Raw genomic sequence first — 15,572 nt, 5'->3', positions numbered from 1 at the left:
TGATTAGAGCTTAGCTGATGGATGTGTTAGTAGCTGTTATATGGCTGGTGGATGTATCTATTTGTAGGGTGCTCTTCAATCTGTTTGTATTAGTAGCTTAGGTATGCTGAAAGCAACCCACAATATGCTGAATCCAGCATTTTCTTGGTCAAATTCCAACAACTTCAGGTATTTACCTAACAATAATAACAACCAAATTATGAAAGAGTTGATTGTATGAAAGAGTACTTGAAGAATCACTTTGTCATAAGCTCCTTTTTATTTTCTTTTTCAGGTTTAGGCAGCAATTCATGGCAGTTGTGGCAGTAGAACTTCTGTTTCTGAGGGCGTGGAAGCATCTGCCATTTATATTCACTTTAAGGCAGTAGCGGGTGAGGTAATAGATCCTCTGTTTCAAGTTGACTGCTTCATGTACACATTAGCAGGATACCACATGCTAACCATGGGATGGCTGCTTAAGTTATACTTTTCTTTTCCTTTTCTTTTTCCGTTAGCTATTTGAGCTGACGTTATTGTTGATTGGTTTTTGTCCTTCACAATTAGCTTTTCTTTGTTGATTTTTAGACATTGTATTGAGATCATGTTTCAGATTAATGAGATCTTTTCCCACCATTTTTTATGATTTCTATAGCTAATTGATTACACGTGTGGATTGAGCAATGTTCTTACCTTGTACATTTCAGATCTCACTTCCACGAGGCACATTGGCACATGCAGGAAAGTAGAATTCAAAATTGTACTTTTGCAACTGCATGTAGCCAGGATAGGGTTTTGCACTTCCAAAACTATTAAGTAGTGTTTATTAGTTGACCTTTCCAAGCTCTGAGTGATCTCATGACTAGTGAATTATCTTGTTGGTTTTATGATATTTATAAGCGGGAGTAGGATTCAATCTTGATATATCATATTATTAATTATAATGTTAAAAAATGGATTATAAGTGGGAGTAGGATTCAATTTTATGATATTATGTTTTTGGCACCAAATATTAGTTTGTAAAGGCAATATTGACAGGTAAAAGAAAATCATTAAAATTGTTTAGGTAGTACATAAGTTTTCCGAAAAGAAAGAGAAATTTAGATTTTTTTGCTAATGGTTTGTGTTCTATGTCTTTATGCAGCCCCGTATGAAGATTCAGTTTAGAGTCTCATCTTTTGCAATTCACTTACCTGAGAAGGGAACACAGGTTAGTTTTTTCTTCTATATCACATGATTCTACCGAAAAAAAGAAGAAGAAGAAGAAGAAGAAGAAGAAAAGCTGATACAGATGCACTCAGAAATTGTATGTGTCATATGTAGGCCCAAAAAATTTCAATGACATCTAAATTCAGATAAAAATAAAAATTTCAATGACATCTAAATTCAAAAAAAAAAATTTAAGGTCCAATGAACTTGAGCACTCTATCTTCTTTCTTGTTGGCCCATTTTTAATCAGCTATGCTTTTTTTTTTTTGGTAAATGGGTAGTAGGCAAATCATAGAATGGGGCTCTTCTGTTCCTGAGTGCTTGCACACAACCTTTCTTGAGGTTATGCCTTTGGATTTCTTATTGGTTTTTCATATAAAAAGTTATTTTTCTCTAAGATTCTTAAATTTGTTGGTTTTGGGTTTTCTATGAAAATTTTTGTTGTGTTTTGTGTTTACTTTCATTTTGTCTTCTAGTGGCCATCCTTTTCTTTTGATTCTTGCATGTTTTGTACATGGGATTTCAGGTTTTGGTTTATTTTTATTTTTATTTTCTTAAAGTTATGGGCTTTTGGATATTTGATGGGTTTCTCAGACATTTTGGAGAGTAGTCATAACTTGATTTCTTTTAGTATCACAACTTGCTTTTGCCATCCATCTGATTCCTGGATATGTGCATGCCTTCTCATGTCTTTATTTTTATTTTTATTTTGTTTTGGTTTCGCAGGTATTTCTAGCTTTCAGTCCTTGACCAATGAATCATCAAGCTTTGCTCATATGAGCATGAGGTTTGAATATAATGCTCTGAAGTGATGAGTCATAGAATTCAAGTATTGAAATGAATGGTTCTCTAGTTTGACATATTGATGCCTGCTATCTATTGCATTAATCCTCTATTGGATTTGATGAATTGGTAAAGTAGTCGCGCCAATTTGGTTTTTGTTCATGCCTTCTTTTTTGTTACTTAATTGTTCTATTGAATTTGAATTTCATATAATATAATTTTTTGTGTGTGATTGAAATTGTATTAGTGGTTTATCTTGACTTCATCTCCGAGGTCTGGTCATTGTAGCTGGGCAATTTATTTTGTATGTCCCACTTCTCTGAGATGGAATTGGAAGCCTCTCCATCTGAAAACATTCGTCTGATCTGATTACTCTCATTAAATGAGTAACTCATGACTCTTGATTGTCCATCTAGCGGGACGCAGCTAGAATGGATCACAATTATTGATTGATCATTGACATCACTTTTTCTGCAGCGTTCCATACTGAACCCTGACTTCTACCCATCATTGCTTTTACCTTCTGAATATTTTCTCTAACCTGATTACACTCAAACAAATGGCGTACTTATGTCTTGGCTGCCCATCTAGGGCCCACCTAGAATGGTTCAGAATTACTGATTGATCGTAGACTAGATGCCACTTTTCTTCACTTGTTGAAACTTAGACTATCAACCACCATTCATTTTTAGCAATGGAAAATTTTCTCTGATTACTATTAGTAAATGTGGAACTCATGAATTCTGACTCTCCATCTAGTGAGGCCAATCTAGATTGGTTCACAATTACTGATCATCCTAGACATCACTTGTCTGCAGATTTTCCAGGCTGAACCTCGACTATTAATCATTAATAATTTTTAGCATTGGAATTTTTTTTGCTAATTTGCTTACTGCGAGTAAATGAGGAATTCAGGAATCTTGGCTCTCCATCTAGTGGGGCCCATCTGGATTGGCTCGCAATTACTGATCATCCCAGTTGTCACTTTTCTGCATGTTTCCCTACCAAACCTTGACTGTCAACCAACGTACATATTTTTCTCCCATCTGAAAATTTTCTCTAATCTGATTACCTTCAGTAAATTAGGATATATATTGCATGATACTTATGCACCACTCTGATGTCCCACACACTTGCTAGATTGGCACATGTGCTGTGTGAAACAATGTGTTTGGAGGTAGCAAACTTTTCAAAATCTGAGTTCGTACATTTTTACTTAGCTTCTTTTGTGAGAAGAACAAGTAGTTCTTTTATTAGACATGGGTTCCAACGAGTCACTGAGCGATTCATTCGATGGGGCCTGCTTGGGGTAAGTGTGTCATCCAAAGAGCCATTGGCTAGTTACTAATGGTAATTTAATATTGTTTTTATTGGAAAAAGGTGTCAGTGCCAACACAGCCAATTCAGTCATCACTTTTTTCTTTGCATAGAATGGATTGATAGAAGTCACTTTTTCTTATTAGCTATGTAGATATCTATGTTTTACAAAGATAATGTCACTGCTAATGTCAGAACATTCTCACCTTTTCTTCATCATATAGATATCTTTCTTAGGTTGCTGAATCATTTTACTTCTATAAACATGACCTTGCATGTGGCAGGGTCTAAAATCCCAGACTCACTTGGTCAGTGGTCAGTCCTAGTCATATTGCAGAAACTGGTATGATTCAGGCAAGCCACACTGAATCTGTTCATAACTTTGGTTTGCATGATCCATGTTTGGCTTCTTTGACATGGTCCAGTTGCCTGTACGACTTTGCTGATATGCATGAGTCTTTGGTACATGCCTGAATTGGCCATGGATTCGTCGCTTCTAGGGCCAGTACTGATTGCAACTGGGCAAGTCTACTCGATATTGCATGATATTTAGGCTATTCATCTCATCTACTTATTTGCATAGCTGTTGATACAGAATTTACATGTTTCATGTATTAATTTTCCCTTTAGACCTTGATAGAGATGTTTTTGCTGCTGATCTTCTTTTATCTGGTATACTCGTGTTGTGAATTACTTGGAGTGGTGCATATGCAGTATTCCATCAAGTTCTGTTGACATATTTGCATTCTGTTTTTAATTGCGATCCAATCTAGCTAACATATGCTCATTTGAATTCTTTATCTGCCATTTTTGGAGGATTAAGAAACACATCATTTGCAGGTTAGTTCTCATTACACAAACTGTATATGCAAGGCAGTAAATTTTGTTATCTTGACATGTTCGACAAAATGCCAGTCTTCTACTAGTTGTAATAAATAAAGGAAGCTTGATTGTGAACATTGTACATTTATTCTTCTATAGACACGCAAACTATATGAATATATATAGGTCTCAAGTCTGATTGTACGTTGCTTCCTATGGTGTGCTCCACCTGAATCTTGGATCAGCATGATTATTGGGAAGGTACGGTGAAAATGACGAGACGCGCAAGATTCATGGTTCAGATTCCACATACACATCATAGGTGGGCTCCAAACAGCTACGCTTCGATTGATCAGTCCCCATCTACATATATCAAAGGCTATCTCAAAACACATTCATTTAAGATCACCAGCCAAAAACCTGTGCAATCTACCATTAACCTCAATCATGCTACAACCAGCTGTTTTACTAATCCCTGCATCATTCATCACTGCCCTCCATCATGGATTTTATATGATTTTATTAAGAAGGTTTTTGTTAGATTTGTGCTTTATTAGGAGTTTAAAACAGAATTCCTGCTATGTTCTTGGAAATTGGTACAGGAAAAAAAGCGGCGTGGACAGAGGACCAGACCATTTCTTAAAGGAAGCGCTCCTGCCCAATTAGCATTTTTTGCAAGCTGAATACCCTATGTGTGCATCTGTAGCATGTAGCATTCTTTCTCTCCCTTTTAATTTTTTTTTTTAATAGGTTGCACAGTTTGATTTTCTTCGGCACAGTTGCAGTCAAACACCTATAGTCAATATAGCAGTAGTTCCCTCTTAACTAATAAAGGTAATTTGGTGATTATGAAATGCTGATCTACCCATCACTTCTGTAAATGTTAGTAAAGATGGGATCCACATTCCTTTTTTTTCATACTTCACCATGGTTTTGACGATGAAAACAAATGAATTGCTTCCAGAACATGTAGCATGAAAAGAAATGACATGTTTACCTGATTATCTGCAGATCACATGCACAGCCATGAAAGCCTACCTGATCACCTAAGAAGAAGATGCCCATGAATTTTTGAGGTCAGCTGTTTAAACTATTTCTGGAGTTTATGCTGCATCCATCTGGACATATATTTTATCATTTCAAATGCATGTAATGATATCCTGTTAATGGGTGATTTTGGCAGGTATGCTATTGATACAATGCAATCTCTGTGCCTTAAGGAAGCTGGTGCAAATGCAACGGACTCTTTAGCAGGGGAAACTACTCTTATACAACTGATTTTCGGGGGTTACCTTCGATTTAAGGTACTTCCATGGTCCTCGAGATCGAGAGCATTTTCATTAGATCTTTGTATTCTTTTTTAGTTTGAGTCATCGTGGTTTCTGCAACAAAATTTTGTACTGAATACTGAATAGCTGCTGGAAACTTGAATGGTTATTGCAGATAAGGTGCATGAAATGCCAAAGAAAGTCTGAGAAGCATGAACGGATGATGGATCTAACTGTTGAGATACATGGGGATATTGGAACTCTTGAAGAAGCACTTGCATAGGTTGTTTGGCTTGTCTGTTTTGACTTAAAGATGTATATTGCAGTCAATAGGTGCCAGGAATGACATAATACCAATCATCGTCTAAACCTTATCCCGACTAATTGGGTTTGGCTACATGAATCCTGTTCCGCCATTCACTCGATCAAGGACCATATCGTCAGTTAAACTGTAGGTCAGCAAGTCTTTTCTCACACGCTCCACTCACATCCTTCTGGGCCTTCCTATTGCCTTTTTAGAGCCTTGAACCAACTCTCTCCTAATAGGTGCAGGAGAATCTTCCCATGGTGAGGCTGATTTTGTAGCCATGGACATAAAGAAGAGGGGGTGGGAAGGTGGGCCAGAAGCAGCCAGTTCATAGGAAGTCCATTGATAAATTTGGGCAGAGAACATCACATTATAGAGGTGTTACAAGGTCAGTAGGAGCCCTCTCTCTCTTCTTGTTTTTTAGTTGAGTTTTTTGAACAAAAGACTTGCATTTATTTACGATACGCGTCTGAAATCTTCTGAAGGGCTTTTTTTTTTTTTTCTTTTGGCAGTGACGGTTTCTTTGTCTGTTGAAGATTTCTCCGCTTCCGTAGGCGGTATTTTATAAGATAGAGAGACGAAGGGACGGAGGTAATGAGAGGAGAAAACGGAGTAAAGAAATAGTTGGTTTTTCCTCTGTCACGATTTAGGTGCAGCGTTTGTCGCCGCCCTTAGAGGCCCACAAGATGAGTGTTTCAATCATCAGAGCTGTTCATGTTCTGGAATGTATGATAAATGAGCCAGAATAAGAAACTTACACAGAATGAGTGTTTGTGACTGTCCCTGTCTATTTTTGAGTTTAGAACAATTAAAAAATTATTTTCAATTGGTCGCATTTAACTCCAAAACTCAGGAAGTGGGTTGCGTCCTGTCCCCTCCTCGAAGATAATCCGTCTAGACAGGTCTCTGTGGGGCCCATCGTGATGTAAGGATTTTATCCATGCTGTCCATTTTGCCGGATATGAGCCCAAAATTGAGAGGATGTAGATGGTTCCAACTGCATGGGGCCTCAGTTCGCTTTGCGCAACTCATGACCATCATCCATCGCCGCCAATGGGCTCACATGCTGGGTGTTACGATGATTGGAACCGCCGATCTATTGTCTTGTTCTTCTATTGGGTTCCTCACTGAGGTCAATGGCTAACAGGGTGGGAGTGTTTTTTGCACAGTTGCTTGAGTTGATAATTTCTAATTGATTTATAACTGGTTGAAACCTCCATTGGTATAGAGAAGGAATCACTATATAACTTTTAGCATGATATAGCCATTTGCTTATTTTATATGCACCTTCATCGTTAGCTTTGTAGGAAACTATGAAAATATGTTACATAGCTTTCCATCACTTGCTAATAGCTTTCGTGTGTTTTCTAGCATTTTTTCCCCAAATTGTTTCTAGTTTGCTCTGATTTCTCTTGAACATTAGGTGCTTATAATGGGTCACCAACTTTTTAACCTATATACAGAGATGAAGATACTAGTTTGAAAAGTATTTGACTCTTGTACTGTACATTTGGGCTTTGTTAGCATGAGTGCAAGGCATGATCAACCTGCTGTTCCAAGCAAAGTCATGTTTTTTGAATGCCCCATTGGATTGAAGAGTATTCTATAACAGTAACGGTGGCCGTAAGGGCCACCAATGCTACCATTACGATACGGGTTGTTTTTTCTGTAATGGCTCTTACGACCCTGTAACGCTTGATGGTGGCCACTATTACTGTGAAACCATTTTTGCATACCTTGGGTTCCTTTTGCTTTTCAACTAGCTAGCTTTTCATGGGTTTTAATTACGGGATGCCCTCCAGTGGTACCACTACCACCATAAGCTTAGTGTTACTGGGCAGTTCTGGACCTAGTAATTTGTTCACGGAATCCAACCCGTCATAAGATTGTCACCTCATAAAACCTAAAAATCAGTCCGATCCAAAATCAGATGGGCCACAACACGTGTAACATATTGAGAGGGAACACACACTGTTGATTAGAATGGGGGCCTGCCGTGTTGTGTGTATATAATCATGGCCATGATGACCTTCATTCAATCTTGATGAAGGATTAAGCCAAGATTCAGGGTGTTTTGTCATTCAGGTGGGCCTCCCTGAAATTTAAGGGTGGCCATTCCTTCCCATCTTGTTCCCTTTGGATTTGGGAGTAGAAAGATTAATAAGACAGATTCTCTCTTACATGTTAATTTATTTCACACCACCATGATTTTTATCTTTCACCAAACCCATTAATCAGCCATAACTCAGCAGGGTGAAGTCATCGTAACCATCTAAGCCTAAATCACCAGGGTTAAGTGAATATACAAAAATCAGCCTGATCCAAACTTAGGTAGGCCACACTATGTGGTCATTTTAAGAGCAATTATATATAAAATTGCTCTTAAAATGACCCAACAAAGTTTTGGATCAAAGTAAAAATTGGACCTAGAGGGTTTCATGATGTGTTGCTTCATGTGAACCATTGTATGACGAGTTCTCAAAAAAGTTTGCACAAGTTCCATGCGAATGCGCAGCTGAGTGTGTGTGTGTGTGTGTGTGTGTGTGTATGTGTGTGTGTGTAGAGTAATGATCTCCCGTGAACCATATCGCAAGGAATTTATGTGTGAGCCTTCGTGTAAGCCGTAAGATGAGAAGAGTGACTGAGATTCATCTGCATTGAGAGAGGGAGAGTCTTTAAAAAAAAAAAAACTCTCTCATTCACTCATAGATACACTATTGGAATTGCAAGGAGATTTCACGCAAAAGCCCTTCGTTGGAAGACCCTGTGCAAGGATTTTGTGTGGGGCTCACTATGATATTTGTGATAAATCCAACCTTTCCATCCATTTTTCAAAATCATTTTAGGACATGCGACCAAAAATGAGGTGGATCAAAAAATTAAATGGGCCACATGAGAGGAAACAATGGGGATTTAGTGACCATCGTTGAAACATTCATATGGCTACAAAAGTTTTGTATTGGTTTATGTTTGTGGTGTTTTCATTTCATCTCAGTGAAAATGACCTTATAAGTTTGGATGGAATATAAACACCAAGGTGGAGCCTAGGAAGGTTTCAACGGTAAGCATTCCTTTCCCCACAGTTTCATCTCGTATGGCTCACTTGAATTTTGGATCCTCCTCATTTTTGATATAATGTCCTAAAATGATATCTAAAAATGAATGGACAAGTTGGATTTCACATAAAGATTATAGTGGTCCCCACACAGAATCCTTCTGCGGATCTTCACGGGAAAGGCTTTAGCAGGAAATACATGTCCCTGGTTTTGAGAAATAGACTAGCTACTCCCCAGCCACGGGCCAATAGCAGGTAGTCAGTGCTATGTGGGCCCCACCATGATGTATGTGTTTCATCTATGCCGTTCATCTGTTTTTACATCTAATTTAAGGGGTTGAGCCCAAAATTGAAGCATAAACAAAGATCAAGTGGATCAAACCAGGGGAAAAGGTACTGGGGATAATGATTTCCACCATTAAAACCTTGTTAGGCCCCATAGTGATGTTTATCTGTCATCCAAAACCTATGTGGGCCCCAAGAAATTTTCAATAGTAGAAGTTCAATTCAACTGTTTCATGTGATGTGGTCCATTTGAACATTGTATATACTTCATTTTTGGGATCAAGCCATCAAATTATTTGGGAAAATGGATGGACGGAGAAGATAAAATACATTAATCACGTTGGACCTCGCACAGTTTACTCAGTAAGCTAAGCAATTCCCTTCCATCTAGGAGGGAAGCAGATTGGCTGGTGTACCACACACCAGCTATATAGCGGGTGTAGATACGTGTCACGTGAAGACAAGCGCCTACGCTCCTCGAGCTCCAAGTTGCATGAACGGTTCAAAGGAGATCAAAGTTACATGGCCCCACAATGATTTATTTATTATATCCACACTGTTCATCCATTTTTTGAGATGAATTTAAACCATTAAACAAAAAATAATCATATCCAAAGCTTAAATGGACCACACCAAAAATAGCAACGAGGACAATGATTTTCGCTGTTAAAAAATTCGTAGGGCCTACCATAACGTTTATTTTCAATCCAATCTGTTAATAAGATCACAAATGAATAGATGAAGAGGGAAAAAAAAATTCATATTGATCAGAAACTTCTGTGAACCCCAAAAGGGTTTCAACGGTAGACGTTCAATCCCCAACTGCTTTTTGCAGTGTGGTCCACTTGATCTTTATATCTGTTTTATCTTTCACCTCAAGCCTTAAGATGAGCTTGCCAAATGGATGGACGTTTTGGATATAACACATACCTCATGATGGGACCCATAGAACTTGTTGACGTTAATACACCAACTTTTTTATGGGCCAAATTATAAAGAGAGGTTGAAGGAAAAAGTACTCAAATTTTTGGGCCCCCATATTATGTAATTACACCATATCCATTTTGAGAGATCATTTTATGGCATTATCCAAAAGAATGAGGAAAATCCAAATCTTGACATCCAATCTATTGATTAGGTCATACAGACCCATATGAAGGGAAAAAACAAAGATCAACTTGATCCAAAACTTTTATGGCCCCCAAAAAAATATTAATGGTCAACGCCCATTCAACACTTTTTCCTATAATGTGGTCCACTTGAGATTGGGATAAACCCCATTTTTGGTCTCATTGCCATAAAATGATCTAGAAAAACGGATAGACGACGAAGATGAAACATATACATCATGGTGGAGCCCACATAGCACCGACCACCTGCCATTGGAAGGTGGTGAGGGAGTAGCCAGTCCGTTTCCCAAACCCAGGGATGCGGATTTCTTGGTAAAACCTTTCTGTGAAGATCCGCGCGCGGAAGGATTCTGTGTGGGGTCTACTGTGATCTTTGTGTAAAATCCAACTTGTAAATTTGTTTTTAGATATCATTTTAGGACATTATACCAAAAATGAGGAGGATCCAAAATTCAAGTGGGCCATAAGAGATGAAATAGTGGAGAAAGGAATACTTACCATTGAAACCTTCCTAGGCTCCACCTTGGTGTTTATATTCCATCGAAACTGTTTATAAGGTCATTTTCAGTGAGATGAAATGAAAACACAATGAACATAAACTGATACAAAACTTTTGTAGCCATATGAATGTTTCAACGGTGGTTACTAAATCCCCACTGTTTCCTCTCATGTGGCCCATTTAATTTTTGGATCCCCCACTGTTTCCTCTCACGTGGCTCATTTAACTTTTGGATCCTTCTCATTTTTAGTCGCATGTCCTAAAATGATTTTGAAAAACGGATGGACGTATTGGATTTATCACAAACATCATAATGGGCCCCACACAGAATTCCTGCACAGGATCTTTTAACGAAAGGCTTTTGCATGAAATCCCTTGTCTGCAAGTGTTAGGAGAGTCTTTTTATTGAAGACTCTCCCTCTTTCAATGCAGCTGAATCCTAGCAGCTCTCCTCATCACAAAGACTTACATGTAAATTCCTTATGGTATGGTTCATAGGAGATCATATATATATATATATATATATATATATATATATATATATATATATATATATGTGTGTGTGTGTGTGTGTGTGTGTGTGTGTGTGTGTGTGTGTGTGGGAAAAGGTACTATGCGCTTGACCTCACGAGTTCGTCTCATGAGGTCAAGCTGTGTGGGCCACACCGTGATGCGTTTCGAACATCTACCCCATCAGTCAGATGCATCATTCCATCGTGGGCCTAGGTCTCAAAAATCAAGTCAATCCGTAACTTGTGTGGGCCACACCACATACAGAAGTGGGGAGGGGCTATGCACCATTAAAACATTCATAATCATTTTTTTGGGCCCACCGAGATGTGGTTTGCAAATCCAGACCATTCATTATGTGTGTCCCACTTGGATGAGGGTTCAGACCGAGTTTCAGCAGCATTCAAAACTCAGGTGGGCCCCACCAAGTGCTTTTATATGTTTTAACGGTGTCTTCACATGATTTTAGATGGTATGGCTCACTTGAGTTCCGTATACGACTGATTTTTGGGATGTCCCATAATTTAGAGGGAACCCATCAAATGCACGGTGTTGATGGTCGACACGCATCACGGTGGGGCTCACACAGCTCGACCTCACGGGAGCTTATCGTGAGGTCGAGCGCATAGTACCTTTTCCATATATATATATATATATATATATATATATATATATATATATATATATATATATATATATAGTTAAGATATTCACGCCTAAAACACCGGGTGGAATTACATAGTCAATATAGTGAGCCCCACAGAGCTGGGTGTTTCCCACACGTTCTGTGGACAAATTTGGGTCTGTTGATATTCACGCCTAAAACACCGGGTGGAATTACATAGTCAATATAGTGTGCCCCACAGAGCTGGGTGTTCTCCACACGTTCTGTGGACAAATTTGGGTGTCTGTTGTTTTCACTTTATATGAATAATCACAGTTTAGAATCTAAAAAATAAATAAACTTGACTTGCGATGAACTTGACTCGCCTATTGACTGACTGGATTACATTTCACTAAGACTCGAGGAAAACACTATCTGGCCATGATTTTAAACCACAGCGTGTTTGTCCCGGAGAACATGGGCATTGACCGCTATTTTCAACATTTCTAGAGGATTTTTTATTTTTATTTTTTTATCTCTTTCATTTTGTTTTACTTGGGATGATCATGATCCCATGTTACTAGCTTGTGATAGTTATACATTCAAAGTGTCATTAATGTGATGTCTAATCCTGTTTTAATATTAGCTTACATGAGACATACTCGATATGATATTTATTTTATTTTATGGGATTATATAAGACAGCTCGATAGATTGTCTTCTTACGAGAGAAAAAGCAACTATAGTTAACGGACACATGAAAGGTACTGAAATTACCCAATTCATCGGTATTTTATAGTTTTTAAACTCACTTGGTGTTATCCTTTGTTTCTAGATGAAAGTAAGTTTAATAAGAGATTTATTTATTTATTTATTTATTTTAAGCCCGTACAAACACATCCAGCAAATCATGGAATGCAGGAAAATGATACAGTAGAGCGAGTGCGGATCCTCTGTTTGCAGGATACAGGCATTTCTTTGTTTGATGAAATTTCATTGGCCAGTACATTATGCTGACGTTAGCACAGCTATTTTTTTTTTTTTAAACCCCATTAATACATAATTACATTAGTGGACGTGGATTAGCAATTCACAGCGTTTTAGCGATTTTGCTGCCGACCTCATCAACAGGTTGCTTGGCAAATCAACATTACCGAAATATTACAGGTGGGCCCTTACAAGTTTTAAATGGCGGAGAGTTCAACAAGCACTGTAAGTATATTCTACCGGAGATTTGGATCTGCTTCAGTCTCGTGACCAAAAATGATCTGGAAAATAGGATGTACGGATTGGATATATAATACATATATAAAGGTGGCCCCACGGTGAGGACTTAACCATTTTGGGTGAGGCCCGGGCCACATCTAATCCACTTCCAAACGAAATTAACAGTGTGACTACCTAATACAAAGCTCAAAATCTTGCACACTTGGTCCATATACGTGTGCTATCACGTGAATGGACCATGGTTCTACACGTGTGGGCTTAAAAGACCTACGTGGTAGAATACAGCCAGCCACCTTGCTAGGGAAAAAAATGTTACTGCTACACAGCTGTTTCTCCAGCCCATTTTAGGACGTGGTCCCAGAAATTAAGCAGATTCAAATCTCAGGTGGACCACACCACAGGAAACAGTGGTGATTGAACACCCCACCATTAAAAGCTTCCAAATGGTCCATTGTAAGGTTTTTCGTGATGTTTATTTTCCATCCAACCTGTTGATAACGTCAAGAAGATCTAATGAAGGGGATATACAAATATCAGCTTGATCGAAAAACTTTGTGGCGCTCAAAAGTTTTTTAATGACCAGCCACCACTCTTTCCAATGGTGTGGTACACTGAAAATTTGGATCTACTTAAGATTTATCTTTTCTTAAAATGAGATGTAAAATCAGATGGACGAAATGGATATATAATAAATATTCAAGGTGGGCCCCACACGGTAACCGTAACACCTAATCCGTTCCCCACTTAGCATGACCCCATACAATGCGGAAGAAGACTGACCTTCATGCCTTTAATTACGTACAGAAATACGTTTATCTTTTCTTTAATTAAAGCTAATATAATCCCATTGAAAGCAATACACACAAATTCTACAAATATATTTTCTCAAGTAATCCACATCCATCATCCCGAATAAAATCCCTACTTAGCCCGATTAATTAAACAATTAATCATCTCATCCAATCTCTTATCAGATGACCCACCTTCATGTACGGCTTGCCTCGCGGCTCGACTCAGCTCTTTAACCCTCCCCCTGAACCTCCTTCCTCTATCTTTGCCCATCAGCTCCTCCACTCCTTTACAGATCACGCCCCGTCCAATGATAGTTCCCTCCTCGGCACCGGTGCAACCAACGATCTTAACCCCAGCTTGGAGTTCATCCACAACGAACTTGGCGTTCAAGCGCTGCTCGGCGATCATTGGCCAAGCTAGGATCGGCACCCCTCCTGAGATGCTCTCCAGCACCGAGTTCCAGCCACAATGACTCAGGAACCCTCCGATGGCTGGGTGGGCGAGGATTTGCCTTTGTGGGGCCCATTCTCTTATGATCAGACCTCTCTCTTTTATCCTCTCTTCCATTCCATCAGGCGGGGACCATGTTATCGATCTGACCACCCAGATGAACGGTTGGCATGATATCTCCAACCCTAACGCGACCTCATCAAGCTGGGCGTTGGAGATATGTGTTTGGGTCCCGAATGATACATAGATTACAGAACATGGTGATGTGCTACGTTTGTCCAACCATTCCATGCATTTAGATGCCCGGTATTTATTCGGGGCCTCAGCATCTCGGGTCTCCTCAGCATCCTCTACTTCTTTGTACAACAAGATGGGGCCCACACACCATACCTTAGCTCCATTCCTGTAGAAGGACTCTAGAGCAGGCACATAATCTCCCTCCATCTCAACAAAGCTATTAACAATCACACCCCAGCTGTCCACGTCCGAGTCATGGACTTCCATTATAAATTTAGCAAACGGGTCTGCTGTCGGGTCCAACAATTTCAACCTGCGGGGAAGATCCGCTAACGTCAGCCGGGTAGTTGTTGGGAGCCTTGGCACTTTGAAAGGTTCGTCGTCTCTGCACACATGCTTATGTGGTGCATGCACGGTCAAGGACTTGGACGCAGAAAGCGCAAATGCTCCCGCGCCGTGGAAGACGAGTTGAGGGACGTCGAATATGTTACAGACATCGAGGGTCCACCCCAAGAAGAAGCCGGAGATCACGAAGATGGGCAGATCCTGGCCGTTGGACATCTGATGCAGTAGCTGCTCAAACGGACGCTGGAGCTGCTCGGTGGCACGTACAAATGGGACATAGAGGTCCATGGAGGGGAGCTGGTCGGTGTTCTCGCAGCCCTTCGGTAGGCCTTCGACTATTGGGAACTCGAGTTCAACGGTATGTATTTTGGGGTGGTTGGATGTGGATTGAAGGATGAAAGGGGAGTTTGATGGGGTGGTGATGATGGTGATCTTGAGGCCCTTGCATGAGAGGGCCTTGGAGAGGTCCAGCAAAGGGATGGTGTGGCCCTTGGCCATGAATGGGAAAATGACTACACGGGGCTCTTTGGATTCCATGGGAAATGGGGTGTGTTAGTGGAGATTGATTTGGGGTGAAGGAGGCATGAGGTTTTTATAGGGTTTAGTGGGTCATTAATGTGGTGGGACCCAGCCCAGGAAAAGATTCCACACTTTGGCAGAGTGATGGATGAGGATACGCATGCACTTGGAAATTGCAAGGGTTAAGTGACAGTCCAAATCAAGTCCTACTTCAAATGGAACCTCCATTACAGCTAC

General features: G+C 39.6%; 1 protein-coding gene and 1 long non-coding RNA gene across 5 annotated transcripts; one reads left to right on the top strand and one right to left on the bottom strand.

Annotated features, from left to right (window-relative positions):
• Window positions 1-4,277: 4,277 nt before the first annotated feature.
• Window positions 4,278-5,653, top strand: LOC131256849 (uncharacterized). Of its 4 annotated transcripts, none has more exons than XR_009176985.1 (4): window positions 4,278-4,816; window positions 5,119-5,183; window positions 5,291-5,411; window positions 5,551-5,653. It is a non-coding gene; the product is annotated as an uncharacterized LOC131256849 (long non-coding RNA). The 4 variants fall into 4 exon arrangements; XR_009176984.1 differs by having other exon boundaries at window positions 4,278-4,941; XR_009176982.1 differs by having other exon boundaries at window positions 5,119-5,411.
• An 8,260-nt stretch (window positions 5,654-13,913) lies between these two features.
• Window positions 13,914-15,353, bottom strand: LOC131256457 (scopoletin glucosyltransferase-like). The gene has a single exon (XM_058257345.1). It carries the CDS (start codon window positions 15,351-15,353, stop codon window positions 13,914-13,916), a length of 1,440 nt encoding a protein of 479 aa, XP_058113328.1.
• Between the last annotated feature and the right edge of the window lie 219 nt (window positions 15,354-15,572).

The sequence above is a fragment of the Magnolia sinica genome, chromosome 9 (genome assembly GCF_029962835.1).
Source record: "Magnolia sinica isolate HGM2019 chromosome 9, MsV1, whole genome shotgun sequence".
NCBI classification, from domain to species: domain Eukaryota; kingdom Viridiplantae; phylum Streptophyta; class Magnoliopsida; order Magnoliales; family Magnoliaceae; genus Magnolia; species Magnolia sinica.
Note: the sequence above shows the minus strand (reverse complement) of the source record. Positions and strands in the feature narration are given on the sequence as shown.